This window comes from Erinaceus europaeus, chromosome 9 (assembly GCF_950295315.1).
Source record: "Erinaceus europaeus chromosome 9, mEriEur2.1, whole genome shotgun sequence".
NCBI classification, from domain to species: Eukaryota; Metazoa; Chordata; class Mammalia; order Eulipotyphla; family Erinaceidae; genus Erinaceus; species Erinaceus europaeus.
In genome coordinates this window covers 20,875,222-20,893,723 of record NC_080170.1, presented here as the reverse complement: position 1 = coordinate 20,893,723, position 18,502 = coordinate 20,875,222, and the positions used below count along the sequence as shown (strand labels likewise).

The window sequence follows — 18,502 nt, the reverse complement described above, 5'->3', positions numbered from 1 at the left end:
ATGTGTGAAGCCCTGAGTTCAAGCCCCAGTACTGCCTGTAACTGAGCAGTGTTCCAGTCTCCTATAAAAATAAAATCTTAAAAACAATGTGTTTTTTTTTTACTTTATAGGATAAAAAGAAATTGAGAGGGATGGGGAGATAGAGAGGAAGAAAGAAAGAGAGACACTGGCAGCACAGCTTCATCACTCATGAAGCTTCCCCTTCTACAGGTAAAGGCCAATGGCTTGAATCAGGGTCCTTGTGCATAGCAATATGTGCACTCAACCAGGTCCCTGCCCAGCCCCAAAATCAAATCTTAAAAATAAACCATTGGCATGTTCTATTGCTAGGAAGACACCAAGGAATCCCACAGACGTGAACAAGGCTTCTAATTTTCATTCTGGATGTAGGAAGATACTGCCACTGGGAGTAAAAGAAATACCTTTTTTTTTTTTTTTTTTGCCTCCAAGGTTATTGCAGGGGCTCAGTGACTGCACTATGAATCCACTGGCCATTTATTCATTGTGTTGCCCTTTTGTCGGCCTTGTTGTTTTTATTATTGTTGGATAGGACAGGGAGAAATCAAGAGAGGAGAGGAAGACAGACGAGTAAGGAAAGACACCTGCAGACCGGCTTCACCACCCATGAAGCAACCCCTCAGTAGGTGGGGAGCTGGGGACTTGAACTGGGATCTTTAAGCTGGTCCTTGTGATTTGCACCATATGCACTTAACCCACTGTGCTACCACCTGGCCCCCTTAAAGAGATACCTAATGATACAACTTTCTGGATAGCACTGCTGAGGGCTAGAGAGATGGGTGACTGGTTGGTGAATACGCTCCCTGACTAGAGGAAAGAGATTGATCCTAACTATAAAGAAGATCTTGTTGGTGTGTTGAGCAGTTAAATTAACGAACCAATATAATTATTTTAAAAAAGAAGCTTCTTCTTCTTCTTCTTCTTCTTCTTCTTCTTCTTCTAGCGTTTGCCCTTCTTCCGTAGCCAGTCAACAGCGTCAGGTTGAGCCTGATGTAAAGTTTCGAGACCTCCTTTGAATCTGGAGAGGTGGCAGTCGTTGACTATGTGGGTCATAGTCTGTCTGTAGCCGCAGGGGCAGTTCGGGTCGTCTCTGGCTCCCCAGCGATGGAACATAGCGGCGCACCGGCCATGGCCTGTTCGATAGCGATTGAGGAGGGCCCAATCATAACGTGCTAGGTCAAAGCCGGGTTGACGCTTGCAGGGGTCTGTGAGGAGGTGTTTGTTCTTTACCTCAGCTGACTGCCAACTCTGTTTCCAAGAGACTGGAACAGAGAAGTTCAGTGTAGGCGTAGGGGACCAGATTGGGTGACGAGACGTCAAGCGTTGGACAGGGTGGGCGAAGATATCCGCGTATATTGGCAGGTCCGGTCGAGCGTAGACGTGGGAAATGAACTTAGATGATGCCGCATCCCGACAAATATCTGGCGGGGCGATGTTGCTAAGGACTGGCAGCCATGGAACCGGGGTGGAACGGATGGTTCCAGAAATTATCCTCATGGAGGAATATAATTTGGAATCGACCAAGTGGACATGGGGGCTACGGAACCATACTGGGGCACAGTATTCTGCAGTGGAATAGCATAATGCCAGAGATGATGATCATAGTGTGGAAGCATTCGTGCCCCATGAGGAGCTGCCCAGTCTTGCAATGATGTGATTCCTCGCGCCCACCTTTGCTGCAGTTTTTATGAGATGTTCGTGAAATGACAGAGTGCGATTGAGAGTAACGCCAAGATAGACTGGCTGGGCTTCATGCCGGATTCTCGTATCGCCAAGCTGCACATTAAGCTCACGCGAGGCCGAGGCATGGTGTAGATGGAAAACAGATGATACCGTTTTTTTCAGTGCTAGGGATTAGTCGCCATTTTTTACAGTAATCAGATATCAGAGACATGTCTTTCGTGAGTGTTTCCTCGAGGATGTCGAACTTGGATGCCTGAGTTGCACAGCAGATGCCATCGGCGTAGATGAACTTCCTTGAAGAAGTTTCTGGGAGGTCATTGATGTAAATATTAAATAGCGTAGGAGCCAGAACAGAGCCCTGAGGGAGGCCACTTGAGACAAGTCTCCATCTGCTAGACTTGTCACCCAGATGCACCCGGAATCTTCTGTTTTGGAGAAGAAACGATATAGTGTTGGCCACCCATGGAGGCAGGCATCTTGAGATCTTGACTATAGACCACGGTGCCAAACCGTGTCATAGGCTGCTGTGAGATCAACAAAGACAGCACCCATCTTTAAATTCTTCTGGAATCCATTTTCAGTGTAAGTTGAGAGAGCCAGGGCTTGTTCGCAGGCAGATTATCCTGGGCGGAAACCAGCTTGGGTGGGTGATAGGAATTTCTCTGTAAGATGAGAAATACGTGACAGAAGCAGCCTCTCGAGGAGTTTGTAACACACGGAGAGGAGAGAACTTGGTCTATAGCTGGCGGCCAGTGTTGGGTCTTTCTTTGGTTTCAAAACCGCTATAATCTTTGCGCGACGCCAAACTTTGGGCATAGACTCAGAATAGAAGCTAATAAAATACAAGTCATTACATTGCACGCAGTAAGGGAAAGGCGTTACCGTCATTTGTGACTTAGGAAGCTATGAAACATTTACTTCTTTTTATGAGTAAGTGTGGAGGCTGCTGCTCTTGACTAGCCTGTATTAGAATATTGGTTGGCAGGCTCTGGCCACTCCAGATTCCTGGTATAAAACAGAGAGAGAGAATGGCAAGAGCTGAACTCCGGGAAGGACAGAGTTAAGCAGCTCAGACCAGAGTTAAGAACCACTCGCTGACCCTTTAAATTATACTGCTTTAGGAATCTGACTAGACTCCTTATTGTAATCTCAGAAGCATGCCTTCCTGATTCAGTATTTTGTTTCCTTTGGGTTTGCTTCTGGCATCTTAACAGAATTCTTTAAAAAACAAACAAAAAAAAAGTCCCTTCCCTTTGACTGTTCTGTAGGGTAAATCAGAGAGGGACTGAGTGAGGGCTCCCACAGGGGCCAGGCCTGCAAAGAGCAGGGAGCCTGGCTGAAACTGTTAGCTGTTCTGCAGGGTAAATCAGAGAGGGACTGACTCTTTATATTTGGGAGGCAAACCCCCTCCAGTAAATTTTCAGGTGCACATATAGCTACACATTTGGGGAAAGACATCTGGGAGGGTGTCCTACAGCAGCAGTTATTACAGTGACATGAAAAGCCACCGCAGAGAGTCAGAGGTTTAGCTGCAATTGCTGACTGCAACTGAATGGGTTAAAATATATATTTGTGTGGGAGTCAGGCGATAGTGCCGTGGGTTAAGTGCAAGTGGTGCAAAGCGTAAGGATCGGCATCAGGATCCTGGTTCGAGCCCCCGGATCCCCACCTGCAGGGGAGCCGCTTCATAAGCGATGAAGCAGGTCTACAGGTGTCTGTCTTTCTCTCCCCCTCTCTTCCCCTCCTCTCTCCATTTCTCTCTGTCCTATCCAACAATGACGACAACATCAATAACAACAACAGTAACTCCAGCAGCAATAAAAAACAACAAGGGCAACAAATGGTAAAATAAATATTAATACATATATATGTATATATATTTGTGTACAAAAAAGCAAATTTCCCAAAGGAACTGAAAATCGCCTAGAAGAAGCTGCTTCTGGCAGGACCTCTGACCATTTCTCTCCTCCTGTTTCAGATGACAGTCATGTCCCTTTCCAGGGACCTCAAGGACGACTTGCACAGTGACACCGTGCTCTCCATCTTGAACGAGCAACGCATCCGGGGCATTCTGTGCGATGTCACCATCATTGTGGAGGACACCAAATTCAAAGCCCACAGCAATGTCCTGGCCGCTTCAAGCCTCTACTTCAAAAATATCTTTTGGAGCCACACAATCTGCATCTCCAGCCACGTCCTAGAGCTGGACGATCTCAAAGCTGAAGTGTTTACAGAAATCCTTAATTATATCTACAGCTCCACCGTCGTCGTCAAGCGTCAGGAAACAGTCACGGATCTTGCAGCTGCAGGAAAAAAGCTGGGAATATCCTTCCTGGAAGATCTCACCGACCGCAACTTCTCCAGTTCCCCCGGCCCCTATGTATTCTGCATCACAGAAAAGGGAGTGGTAAAGGAAGAGAAAAATGAAAAAAGGCACGAAGAGCCCGCCGTCACCAGTGGGCCGAGGATCACAAATGCGTTTTCCATCATTGAAACTGAAAACAGCAATAGCATGTTTTCTCCGCTGGACTTGAGGGCGAGTTTCAAGAAGGTCTCTGACTCCATGAGAACCTCCAGCCTGTGTCTCGGGAGGGCAGACGGTTGCCACGAGGCAGAGCCCGTGCGCACGCTGGCCGAGCACTCCTACGCCGTTTCTTCCGTGGCCGAGGCTTACAGAAGTCAGCCTGCCTGTGAACACGAGAGCAGCTCCCCAGCCGCAAAAACGGACAAAGACAACAGCGAGACTCCCACAGCCAAACCAAAACCGTGCCGGAAGCCAAAAGCACTCACCCCACCCCCGGTTTCCGACCCACCGGTGGCAAATACCCCACCTCCTCCTCCAGTGTCCAGCCTAGAGGTGAATCCAGAAAGAACTCCCCAGCCAGCCCCAGTTCTTCCCGGTTCAGAATCCCTCAGCAATGACGGAGAGGCCCATTTCTCCCCAGAAGAGGAAAGTCAGCCCTCGGAGGCATCAGGGCCACCGGCTACCGAGGTCCCACCTCTCATCTACAACTGCAGCTGTTGTTCCAAGTCCTTCGAGAGCAGCATGCTGCTCAGTGCCCACATGCAGCTGCATAAGCCCACCCAGGAGCCCCTTGTGTGCAAATACTGCAACAAGCAGTTCAGCACCCTCAACCGGCTGGACCGCCACGAGCAGATCTGTATGCGGGCCAGCCACGTGCCTGTCCCAGGCAGCAATCAGCGCTTCTTAGAAAACTACCCCACCATCGGCCAGAATGGAAGCTCCTTCACAGGCCCGGACTCTCTGCTCTCTGAAAACAGGATGGGTGAGTTTTCCAGCCCCGGAAGTGCCCTGCCAGAAACAGACCACATGGTGAAATTCGTCAATGGGCAGATGCTCTACAGCTGCGTGGTGTGCAAACGGAGTTACGTGACTTTATCCAGCCTCCGCAGGCACGCAAACGTCCACTCTTGGAGAAGAACCTATCCTTGCCATTACTGCAACAAAGTGTTTGCGCTGGCGGAGTACAGGACAAGGCACGAGATTTGGCACACAGGCGAGAGGCGGTATCAGTGCATATTCTGCCTCGAGACTTTCATGACCTACTATATACTCAAAAACCATCAGAAGTCTTTCCATGCCATAGACCACAGACTTTCTATCAGTAAGAAAACGGCCAATGGAGGCCTGAAGCCCAGCGTGTACCCCTATAAACTTTATAGGCTACTGCCGATGAAATGCAAGCGGGCCCCTTACAAGAGCTACCGGAATTCCTCCTACGAAAACACTAGAGAAAACAGCCAGATGGCCGAGCCTGCCCCAGGCACTTTCATGATTCAGAACCCACACAGCTCGGACTTACCGACCCTGAGTTTCCCGGACGGTGGAAATGCTCTGACCACCAGTCCAGCCATCCCCTTGGAAACGCCTGTGTGTCCAGATGGGCCCACGCCCACCAAGAAACAGAAGGCAGAGGGCGCCAAGTGGAGAGAGGAGTCCCTGAAGACTGACCTCGGCAGTAACCTTTATTCAGCTGAGGTGGCCGCAGCTTCCTGCAGAAATGCCTCGGGCCCTGCAGGTGTAGCAGAGGGCACTCCCATGCTGTCTGTGAGTCACAGCAAAGGCGGCGAGAACTCGGCCTCCTCCGTCATCAGCTACGGAGGCTCAGCACCCTCGGTGATCGTGCACAGCAGCCAGTTCTCCTCCGTCATCATGCATAGCAACACCATGGGCGCCGTGAGCAGCGGCAGCCACCGAGCCCCTGCAGACCCAGCCACCAGCCAGCCCCCCAAAGACGAAGGCAAGCCAGAGCCAGAGAAAGCGGGGAGAGCTGCCAGCAGACCCAAAAACCTAAAGGAGAAAAAGAAAATGAGCCCACCCTGTACCAGGGGGGAGGCAGCAGAGGAGTTCAAGTATGTTTCCGACCCCGGAGCATCTCTGAGCAAAAACACAACTCCGAGAGAGGCTGGGAAGATCGAGACCTACATCGCTAAGCCCGCTCTGCCCGGCACCTCCACCAACAGCAACGTGGCCCCGCTGTGCCAGATAACCGTGAAGATCGGGAATGAAGCCATTGTGAAACGGCACATCCTGGGATCCAAACTCTTCTATAAGAGAGGGAGGAGGTCCAAGTACCAAATGCAGGAAGAGGCCTTGCCCCCTGAGAAGGACCAGGCTCCCCAGGGCAACAGCCCCCTGGACCTCTGCCAATCCGAGTGCGTAGAGATGAGTGAAATATTCGATGACACGAGTGACCAGGACTCCACGGACAAGCCCTGGCGCCCTTACTACAACTACAAACCCAAGAAGAAGTCCAGACAGCTGAGGAAAATAAGGAAAGCCACCTGGAGGAAGGAGCAGGGAAGCAGAAGCCCAGGCCCCAAGTGCAGGCTCCCCGCGGAACTGGACTGCGCGGTGGGGAAGACGCCTCCGCAGAAGGCGTTCGAGGAAGAAGAGAACAAAGAGATGCCCAAGCTCCAGTGTGAGCTCTGCGACGGAGACAAGGGCTCGGGGCCCGGGAGCAGGCCCCACCGGCACATCACGGCCAGGCCTTACGCCTGCGAGCTATGCGCCAAGCAGTTCCAGAGCCCATCCACGCTCAAGATGCACATGCGGTGCCACACGGGGGAGAAGCCGTACCAGTGCAAGACCTGTGGCCGCTGCTTCTCCGTGCAAGGGAACCTGCAGAAGCACGAGCGCATCCACCTGGGCGTGAAGGAATTCATCTGCCAGTACTGCAACAAGGCCTTCACCTTGAACGAGACCCTCAAGATCCATGAGAGGATCCACACCGGTGAGAAGCGCTACCACTGTCAGTTCTGCTTCCAGAGCTTCCTGTACCTCTCCACCAAACGGAATCACGAGCAGAGGCACATTCGGGAGCACAACGGGAAGGGCTACGCCTGCTTCCAGTGCCCTAAAATTTGCAAAACAGCCGCTGCCCTCGGCATGCACCAGAAGAAACACTTATTCAAAAGCCCAAGTCAGCAGGAGAAAATAGAAGGCGAGGCATACCAGGACAGCTCAGACCCCCTGGAGAACCCGCCTCTCATTGATCCAGAAGAAAATGACCAAAAGGATCATGTCCATGCCATTGTTGAAAACTCTCTTTGAGTAGCAATAACAAAAAAAACAAAAAACTAAATTGCTGTAAATTGATGGGTTTGGTGGGTTTTGTTTTTAGTTAGCTGCTTTCCCTGTTTTTAGTTTAGTTTTTGTTCTTATAGCAGTCATGAAGGAGTGAAATGTAAAAAGAAAATCTCATTTGTGAAAATTCCAGAAAAAAAAAAAAGGATCCTAATATCTACTTTGGGTATAGCATGAACTTCATTCAGAGTGTGTATACACACACACACACACACACACACACACACACACACACACACACACACACACACACACCTCTAGCTGAATCTTCCAATACCCAAGTATCTTGTGAAAGTGTATGAAGTTCTTAGCTGTGGTATCTATGCCAGTTGTGGGGGGGGGGACTTTAATCTGATCCTAATTAAAAACTTCCTAATAAATGCTAATGGGGACTGGCTACTGAACTGTCTTGAGTCACTGGAGAAAATATCAGAGATCATGGAAATGTCATCTTCATAAATCCGTTAAAGAAATAAATGAGCTGTGGCGTCACTATCTCACTCAGCTTCCGCACTGTTCAGATTGTTTAGGTTAAGGGGCACATAAGAAATATGTAACAATATAGCTGAATCTACATGTGAAATTAGTTCCTTAACTGGGACCTTCATACATGACTTAGAACTATCCGTACTTTTCTGCAACACAAACTTTGTAAAATACATAGATAAATCCCTCTTAACTTTTAACTGCCCACATCCCAGTAGATGATTAAAACACTGAGCAATAGATGTGCAAATCTGGCATAACTGGCCCATAGAAAACATTCTGGATCTGGCTTAAAAGCATGTGTATGCTTTTAGATGGAACACTATTCTCTTGAAGTTGTGGCTGAGTCGTTAGCACTGAGCTATTGGGGCCATGCCTTATATATAGGGGAAAGCCTTCCCAGAGTTCACCTGTGCTGTATTCTTTGCAGCTATATTATTTTTATGATGTATTACTTTGCAACGGCCTCATCTTAGAAAATGGGAGATGGGTCCATTTTTTCTGAAACTCTGCAGACTCCCACCACACAGCCATGGATGTGGAGGTGTGTACCAAATAAATTTAACTGGGTTCTCGGGTTTGAATAAAGTCTGGCATCTCCCTTTGCACTGAAGGAATGTCCTGGAGGTTTAGGGCAAGGTGTGCTGATGGTGGTGAAATCCCAGGGACTTGAAAGGGACAAAAAGCCTGAACCTGTGATGATTAGCTGCCTGGGGAATATACAGTGAACAAGTGTTTGAGAGTACAACAAAATGAGAACAGAAAGACACCCCCCCCCCCAAAGTGCACCCAATAATGACTGGGGCTGGCCTTTCTCGCCTCAAATGGTAGCTTTGTTTAGGGGGTGGGTGGAGGATGTGATAAGGTTCTGTTCTTTCTATGACTGAGAAATCCTTCACAGAACCTATGTGTTCGCAGACATCCAATCCCCTTGCTAAGTAAATAAATAGAAAGAAACTTGTTTTCTTAATGTTCTTTTATGCTAGCTAATACCTCGTTTCCCTCAAACCCCAGCCACCCTGTAAGCTATCCCACCACATGGATTAAGTTCCTGGGAAGCTGGAATTCCATGATTCTTTTTAAACTTCTGGAGTAGGAAGAAGAGAGTAGATATTCTCACCCTTGGATCCCCAGCATGTGCAGAATCTGAAACTGGCTTGAAGGGTGACCTGCTCTCACTCATGTTCCTGGGGTTTGATAGACGGAGCCCCAAGATTGCCCAGGATTGCTTGGTTATTGGTATGAAGAAGTAGCTCAAAAGACTCATGTTCTCTCTCTCTCTTTCTCTCCCCCCCCACCCCTCGAGTGTGATGATGTCATCATGAAGAAGACTTACTATGGATTTGGCAGGGCAGAAAAGCATTGGCACACCCAGAGGAGGACCCAATCAAAGCTGACCTTTTTATACTGTAGTATTTTGATGTCAAGTAACCCCAGTATTGTATCTGCTTTCATCTTTTGCCCATCTTCTCTCACATCCAGTATTATGTACTAGACGATAATGGGGAAATGCAAGTAAATTCAACTTTATTTTATACATTGCATAATTGTATACCTGCACTATTCATTTGGGTTTTACTAAAGAGATAGTCACAAGGGCTTATGAACTTTTTTTATGATTAATAATTAGAATATTGATTAAGCAATCCTGTGCACTACTAATTTGTTTTCTCTCAACAAGGATTATGATTCAAGGAGAATCTCTGTGTTTTTCAATTGCTTTGATTTGAGGGAACTCCAAATATAAAATCATTACATGTTGTGATGTCTCTCAACCCTTACATGTGGATATTTTCAAGTGGACTTGTATGCTGATAATTCTAGACCAAAGTAAATATGGCATAATATTTATACATGAAAAAAATAATTTTGCAAATATTTTCTATAATTGTATTATTCATTTCAAATGTTGATAGCTTGTGTTAGTTTCAGGGAGGGGTGTATATTTTGATAAAAAAAATACTTGACTTTGTAATTCTGTATATTCTATACAATTTATAGCAGAGCCATTTTGAAGACAGTCACGTCACATTCTTTTGTTAGTCGTGAAAATTTTATGAGGAGTGATGTCTAAGTATGCATTGATTTCATAAAAACCAACTAGAACTAAACTAAGTGTAAACAGTGGACATGCTGTATGCTGTACAAGATATATTGTAACTTGCTGTGTTAGTATCTGTACTTTTGCTAGAAGATAATATTAAATGCAGATATTAAGGGTTGGAAAAGTCTAATTTTATTTTTAGAAATAATGACTATAAATTTGGTTCTGCTTGATTAAAATAGCTTATTCCTATGTTAAGTCTCTCTTTAAATGTTTTGATGTGACTTGTGTTGCCAAGCAGGCTCTCCTCTGTGATCACAGCATTGCTTCACATGTCATCCACTCCTCGTGTTCCTTGCTTACACTCCATGGGGCCTACTGAGACCCTGGGACTCCAGTGGAATAGGATATAGGGGGGAAATAGGAAGAATTCCTCTTACAATGTAGTGCTTTGGGTAGACCTGATCTCAAATGAGGGAGGACTGGAGGTGCTGTGCTCTACTTGTTACCCTTCCTAAGAGCCAAGTTTTTGCTTGCATGGCCCATGTTATTCAGTTCTTCCCCCAAAGCTCCGAGAAGTTGACTTCATTATGCAGTTTTCATAGTGACTGAGGTGCAACAGGGAACCAGAGCCAGGATTCTCATCCAGGGCCATCTGACTCCAAAGCCCATGCTTTTGTCCCCTCTGTATATCCCAGGGAGGGAAGGCTTTATTATAAGCTGAAGGGAAAGTGAGGAAGAGAGACATGACAAAGTAATGTAGCCTTTGGAGTGTAGAGGTCATAGTGACAGCTCTAGAGCGAGATGTGCTAGACTCACCTTCACAGTCCACTGCTAATTTATTTCCCAAGGCCTTGGCACTCTAGGTGTCTGGCTCCTCTTAGATTTTGGAGTCTACCATATTACCCGGCAATACCGATTCTTAGGAGTTGGCTACGTCTGCTTTGTGGAGTTGGGGTTGCACACATGCACGATATCACCAGGATGAGGTTGCCATGGAGGAAGACAGCACTGGAGCTCCCCACCCCCACCCCAGTGCCCTGGCACTCCCATGTGGTACCAAGGCTTAAACCTGGGCCGAGTGTGCACGGCACACACCCTACCTGGTGAGCTGTCTTCTGGCCCCTACACCTTTCACATTAGAATATGGAATGAGGAGGCCAGGAGACAACTCATCCTGTAGACCTTATAACGTCACCATGTATGAGGACGTGGGTTCAAGCCCCCAGCTACCACATGGGAGCACCTGCATCAGGGAAACTTCTTGAGGGATGGGGCAGTGCCTCAGTGGTTTCATGTATCAACTGTTGCCGGCATAGCCTGAGGGTGCTTCTTCCCAAGCAAGTGCTCTCTGGGTTGTAGAGAACTCAACTGGAGCCATCCTAGGCTGCTGCGTGGGAGAGGGATCAGGAACTGTGCTGAGCTAGCGTCGCAGGAGAGAGACTCTGGGACTCTCGGAGCTAGAAGGCAATTCCAAGTGTGTTTAATCAGAAGAGCAGCTGTATTTATACTCGCCAAGTAGGTGGAAACAGGATTTGACATAGAGAGGGTGGAGCGAAAAGAGACTGGTGGAAATCAGGGTGTGACTAGGAGAGGGGGCAGAGCCAAGAGAAAGTGAGAACCAGTGAGATTAAACCAGTGCCCTGCAGGCAGGGCGGTTCTTAGGTAACAGGTTATGTAAATAGACCACAGAGTTAAGCAGGGGGAAGCTGGCATACAGCCCAACAAACTCTCCCATTCTCTCACCCTCTATCTAGAAAGAAAAATGAGTCTGCCAGGAGTGGTGGAATCTTGCAGACATGAAGTCCCAGCCGTAACCTTGGTGGCACTATATATACATATACATATACATATACATATACATATACATATACATATACATATACATATACATATACATATATATATATATGGAATGAAATTACAATCCTCTAAGTCAGTCCTTTTCCCTATAAAACCATCTGCTGTGCCATCATTGAGTGCTGCTAACCTTAGCCGGGTATCTTCAGATGCATATGGATGTCCGCAGGCACCTAGCGGTCATAGGAGGAAATGCAGTGGCTCCCACAGCCCATCCACCAACCCAGGGAACCCAATCAAATTCACAGGCCTCCTGAGGGGCGTCAGTTTTTCTGTAATATGAAGGCCGCCACCCACCCACCCCCACCAGCCTCTCCAGTAATGTGCTGACTGCTATGTGGTAACTAGCAAAACAACAATTTGGCTGTTGAAAGACTAACAGAACATGAACTGGCAATCCTATCTTCATATTCTCTTCACCCACACAGCCCACCTTCCTGTTTTCTCAGCACCTACTGACTGAGGGACTCCACGCCCTGTGTCCCCATCAGCTGCTTTTTACCAACTCTTCCATCAGAGAACGCTTCACCTTGCCCTTTTCAAAATCTTACTCATCTGTTGTTTTTTTCTGGAGAGAACATCCATCTTCCACCACCACCCCCCTCCACTGTGTGGCCTTAATCCTGCTTCTTCAAAAAAGGTGATGGACGGTCAAAGCAGACCAGTGGGCTCGGTGTGCAGTTTTTAAAACTAAACACTCCAGGGGCTTTGCCAGGCTTGCATCACAGGAGAGAGACCAGGAACTCGTGGCATCATGGTAATACAATTCTTTACTCATGCAGGAGCCCCAGAGTTGGATGTGAGCACAGCGGGTTAAGCCATATGGCGCCAAACCGCAATGGCCTCTCGCTCTGCACACCAGCTCTTCTCCAGGTTGGGATGCAGGAGAGAAAAGAGAGTGAAACCAGGAACAGAAGTGGGCTTTACAGGGTAAAACCGGAAGTGGCGAGTCAGGAACAGAGATGACTGGGAAAGGGGGTAGAGAAAAGAAAGAGCAGGAAGGTAGAAAGCTGCCATAGCAACAGTTGCTAGGGTTTTAACTGGTGGGATTAATGTAAGGGTGGGTCTCGAGGTAGAAAGAAGATAGATCAAAGGAATGGGTGGGGAATCTTTCAGGCAAAACACTGATTATGTAAATAGGCCATAGTGTCAGCAATGGAGGAGGGGTGAGGGGGGGAGGCAGAGGGCTGGCTTAATGTCCAACAGGGCTTGGGCGGTAGCATAGTGAGTTAAGCGCACATGGCGCAAAGTGCAAGGACCTGCATAAGGATCCCAGTTTGAGCCCCGTGCTCCCCACCTGCGGGGGGGGGGGGGGGGGGAGTCGCTTCACAAATGGTGAGGCAGGTCTGCAAGTGTCTGTCTTTCTCTCCCCCTCTGTCTTCCCCTCTTGATCCCTTTCTCAGTTTCTCTGTCCTATCCAACAATAACAATAATAACAAGGGCAACAAAAATGGGAGAAAATGGCCTTCAGGAGCAGTGGATTCGTAGTGCAGGCAAAAAAAAGAAGAAAAAACACAACTAAGCACTCCAGTGGTCCAAGAGCTCAAAACTTGCAAGCCAATCTCAAGGCACTCTGATGTGAAACCTGCTGCCTCATATGAACTGAGTAAAGTAAAACCTAAGCACCATGGAAGCGTTGTCACAACACATGAAGCCTTGGATTCTCACACATGCCTGGAATCTCATGTTTCTGAGTGATGTGCTAGTTCTCTCTTTCATTAATAGTTTTTTATAAAACAGCTGATGTATTCATCTATTTATTGAATAGAGACAAGCTGAGAAGGGAGGTAGAAGGAGAGAGGAAGAGACATACCTGCAGCACTGCTTCACTGTTCGTGAAGCTTCCCCCCTGCAGGTGGGGAGTGAGGGTGCAAACACAGGGCCTTGCACACTGTAATATGTGCTCTTAGCCTGGTGTGTCACTGCCTAGCCCCCCATGAATAAATCTTTATAAAGAAGTATAATAAATCTTAAAAGTTAACCCCCCCCCCAATTGTGGTAGCTAATGCAGGAACTGAGTACAACAAAAATGAGACTACAGGTATTTCATCAGTGGCATCTAAGATATCAAATGACTATTGGGTTGTTGGAAAACTCAAGACGTATTTTCACATAAAAAAAAAAAAAAGAAAAACATCATGACTTTTCCGATAGCCCAATTTACATCAGGACTTTTCCAACAATACAATAGTTTAGTTTAGTTTAGTTTAGTTTAGTTTAGTTTAGTTTAGTTTAGTTTAGTTTACTGCCTCCAGGGTTATCTCTGGGACTCGGTGCCTACACTATGAATCTACTGCTCCTGGAGGCCATTTTTTCCCATTTTTGTTACCCTTGTTATTGGTGTCATTGCTGTGGTTGTTGTTGGATAGGACAGAGAAATGGAGAGAGGAGGGTAAATCAGAGGGGGAGAGAAAGATAAGACACCTGCAGACCTTCACCACATGTGAAGTGACTCCCCTGCAGGTGGGGAGCCAGGGGATCTAACTGGGATCCTTATGCCAGTCCTTGTGCCTCACACTATGTGTGCTTAACTCAGTGCACTGCTTCCCCCCCCCCCATATTTAGAATGTTTTCCAAGAGCACTTTTTTTACTGACTTCAAAATCTTAACTGTATATAACGATAGAAGTATCTTATTCCTGTTACAAGAAATGCTGGTTTACATAGATTAAAAGGCTTCTTATATAATGGTAACTGTAGCTTACATAGAATATTTAATCCATTGATTCAAGATGTGCTTCCATTTGAATACTGGGGTCACTTTGTCAATATTGAAGCTGCAGAGATAAGGGGAAGCTCCTGTCTTTGAGAAACAGAAGAGACTGGGGAGGCCTTAGATGATTATGATACAAAGCCCTGAGTCCCTGGAGACTCAGAACCAGGCAGAGAGGCAGTGCTGTGTGCCAGCACTGAACCAGTCTTCCCAGTAGGGACAAGCTGGTAAGAGTAATTGAGACTAAAGCCCCATGTTTGAAACTCAGGGCACCCACAGCCTCGTGAACCTTGTCACGAGACTGTGCTTCCTTCCATCCTGATGGCAGAAGGTTGATGGAAGAAAAAGCTTAGAAGTGACAAGTGATCAAGAGGTGGACTGCAAGGTCTGAGATGAGCATTCAGAGCACTGCAGCACTCAGAAAAGAAACGATTCTGTCTCTGCTATTTAAAGATTTGTTCATTTCTTTCATGAGAGGAAAAGAGAGGCCTAGGCCAGAGCACAGTTCCAGCATAGATGATGCCAGAGGTTGGATCTAAGTCCCCGAGTTTGGCCTCTGAGCCATCTCCTAAGCCATAGTTGCTATAGTCTCTCTCTGTCAAGACAGTGAAATGAAGAGACCACAGGCTGGGGCCAGTGTGGGGAAGGAGGTCACAGGAGAGACTGTTGGCCCAGGTGACAAGGATGAGAGTCATGACAATTATGTGTCATTCTGGATATAGGGTTTTAAATGTTTTTTTAAGAAAAATCTCCAACCTGTGTAAAAATAGACAGAATAGTAAAATGAATCCCACTACATTCATTATCTCATTTTAACAATTCAAAGCCAATTGTGCTTTCTCTTTGCCATCATTTTTTTTTTTTCCTCTTGGGTTATTGCTGGGGCTTGGTGCCTGCACTGTGAAGCCACTGCTCCTGGAGACCACTTTTTTCCATTTTTTTTTTCCTCCAGGGTTATTGCTGGGCTCGGTGCCTGCACCATGAATCCACCGCTCCTGGAGGCCAACTTTTCCCCCCTTTTGTTGCCCTTGTTGTTGTAGCCTCGTTGTGGTTATTATTATTGCCATTGTTGATGTCGTTCGTTGTTGGATCGGACAGAGAGAAATGGAGAGAGGAGGGGAAGACAGAGAGGGGGAGAGAAAGACAGACACCTGCAGACCTGCTCCACCGCCCGTGAAGCGACTCCCCTGCAGGAGTCAGGGAGCCAGGGGCTTGAACCAGGATCCTTGCGCCTGCACTTTGCGCCACATGCGCTTAACCCACTGCGCCACCGCCCAACCCCTTTCCATTTTTGTTTTAATTGGATAAGATGGAGAGAAATTGAGAGAAGAGGGGAAGATAGAGAGGGAGAGAGAAAGATAGACACCTGCGACATGCTTCACCACTTGTGAAGCGACCCCACACACACACACACACACAGATGGGGATCCAGGGGCTCAAACCCGGATCCTTGCATGATCATTGCACTTTGTACTGTGTGCACTTAACCATGTGCGCCACCACCCGGCCCCCCTGCCCTCACTTTCTTCCCTTCTTCATGTTATTTGGAAACGGATCCCAGGTGTGCCATTTCACCTATAAATATTTCAGTATGCATCTCTTTAAAAATTCACTTTAATACAGCCTTATCATTGTCACATCTTAAGAATGAATAGTTTCTGAGCCAGGGAAATAGCATAGTGATTATGCAAAAGACTTTTATACCTGAGGCTCTGAGGTCTTAGGTTAGATCCCTGGAACTACCATAAGCCAGAGTTGAGCAATGCTCTATTAAATTAAAAAAATAATAATTCCTTAATGTCATATCTATCAGTTATAATTCCTGATTGTAGTTGTCATAATTTTCTCTTAACAGCTTGAATCAGAACTAAAAGTCCCCCACTCTAATTGACTGATAAAGACTAGTGTCTTCTAAATGGTAGATTTACCTCTTCTTATTTACACTTTGCAATTTATCTTTTGAAGAAATCACATTCCTCACCCAGAAGAGATTCTCACAATCTGAAAAGCAACAAGACCACTTCTTAGGCTGGGCTCTTTATTCTTCCATATCATTTCTAGCCCAGGTATGAGATGGATTTTGAAAACAGATCTGACACTACCTTCACAGTTCCAGGGGCAAGGCAAACAGGAGTCAAGAATGGCCGCAAGGTGGCAGAGGCGAAGTCAAGCCTGCTGGCTGACAAAGTACAGAGCAGGCCTGTACCGACTGCAAAGCGGGAAGTCCTGGACCAAACTGAAGCTATTCATCCTTTTTGTTTCCAATTACATTGACCATTTGAGGACTTGTTGACTATATTGAAAATGCACAAATATTACCTGAGGATAATAAAAAGAGATCCCCAGGGGAAGTACATAGTGGCAGCAATTATGACAGTGAGTGTGACAAGACTAAAAATGGCCTAAGAGCAGAAACTGCTGCACTCAGAGGCTTTCAGAGAAAAAAGCTATTTGTCCCCACTACAGCTTCTCTGTTAGCCGGACTCAGACCAAAAGCCAGAACTACGGGTGGCTTATAGTATGAGTGACAGACTGTGGTCCCCACCTAATTATAAAGAGACTCTATTGCTTATCCTCACCCACAGGCCCCTTGCCTCCCTTACAGGTATAGAGGTTGTGTTCTTACAGACATCTATGATGAATATAGAGGTTATGTAGTTACCTAACTAATGTAAGGGTTCATGGGTAGAAGTTAGTAAACTTTCATATAGGTAAATGCAGTAAACTCTCATATATGCTAAGGTGAGTCAGTAGAGAGCCCCCATCATGTGTGCTTACTTTACAGCAGAAGATTTCTTTAGGTAGACAGTTTGCTGGATATTAGAAAAGCAGTACTTAGTTAGACCCATCCAAGAATGGGTTAAGAAGAAAAACTATTAGATTGACCTCCAGAAAAGATATATTAGCCCAACACAGATAGCCAAAACAAAGAGAGTAATGTTTGAAGTTATTTTAGCCATGCCAAGGCCACACAGATGGTCAAAACCTAGGGGAGGGCAGGCTGTCTCAGACCAAGGGAACTCTCCAGGAGAACTTGCCTAAAATGATACTAATGTCTGGAGTTATTTTTGATGCTAATTTAAAAAAATGGTCTTGTATGATGTCAACTGTATCCAAGTGAAAAGTATTTAAAATAAAGCCCTGCAGACAGAGGCCAGAGAGGCTTCTCTCCTGCACCTAAAACAGCTGACTCATCACTCACTTCCTTACCCGCCGACTCTCGACTCTCCCTATCCTTCAGGACTACCCTAGTAACTGTGTCGGGGGCTGGTCCCCCAGCAGCAAGGTTTGGACCCAAACAATTGAGAGGATGAAGTCGCCAGCAGGCAACTAGACTCACAGATGAGAAGTTCAGAAGCGGGTGTACGTGGCACAGTGTTACCCACTGGGCTCTGAAGCCTGAAGTCCTGAGTTCTATTCCTGGCATCATGTGTGTCAGAGTAATGCTCTGGTTCTCTCTCCCTCTCTCTCTCTCTCTCTCTCATTAATAAATAAGTAAGGAGTCAGGCAGTAGCGCAGTGGGTTAAGCGCACATAGCACAAAGCGCAAGGACGGGCATAAGGATCCGGTTCAAGGATCTGGGTTCAAGCCCCCGGCTCCCCACCTGCAGGGGAGTCGCTTCACAAGCGGTGAAGCAGGTCTACAGGTGTCTTTCTCTCCCCCTCTCTGTCTCCCTTCCTCTCTCCATTTCTCTCTGTCCTATCCAACAACGACGACATCAATAACTACAACAACAATAAAAGAACAAGGACAACAAAAGAGAATAGTGGTCCAGGAGGTGGTATAGTGGTAAAGCATTGGACTCTCAAGCATGAGGTCCTGAGTTCAATTCCTGGCAGCACATGTACCAGAGTGATGTCTGGTTCTTTCTCTCTCTCCTCCTCTCTTTCTCATTAATAAATAAATAAATTATTTTTTTAAAAGAGAGAATAAATAAATAAGTAAATGGGGGGGTGGTAGCACAGTGGATTAAGTGCACAAGGCGCGAAGTACAAGGACTGGCTTAAGGATCCTGGTTCCAGCCCCCAGCTCCCCACTTGCAGGGTGGTCACTTCATTGGCAGTGAAGCAGGTCTGCAGGTGTCTGTCTTT

At 46.8% G+C, this 18,502-nt stretch overlaps 1 protein-coding gene across 15 annotated transcripts in view; it reads left to right on the top strand.

Moving 5' to 3' along the window:
• The window catches only part of ZBTB38 (zinc finger and BTB domain containing 38), a 126,777-nt gene that overhangs the window by 94,960 nt on the left and 13,315 nt on the right, over nucleotides 1-18,502 (top strand). For 11 of the 15 annotated variants that reach the window (XM_060197512.1, XM_016191229.2, XM_060197508.1 and 8 more), the window contains one exon: nucleotides 3,680-10,091. The exons of 1 other annotated variant lie outside the window; for it this stretch is intronic. In XM_060197512.1, the coding sequence (XP_060053495.1) occupies nucleotides 3,680-7,276 (3,597 nt within the window). In that variant the 3' untranslated portion in view covers nucleotides 7,277-10,091. Of the gene's footprint in view, nucleotides 1-3,679; nucleotides 10,092-18,502 lie in introns of those variants that run through there. 3 more of the 15 variants (XR_009551524.1, XR_009551521.1, XR_009551525.1) reach the window with 1 other exon arrangement.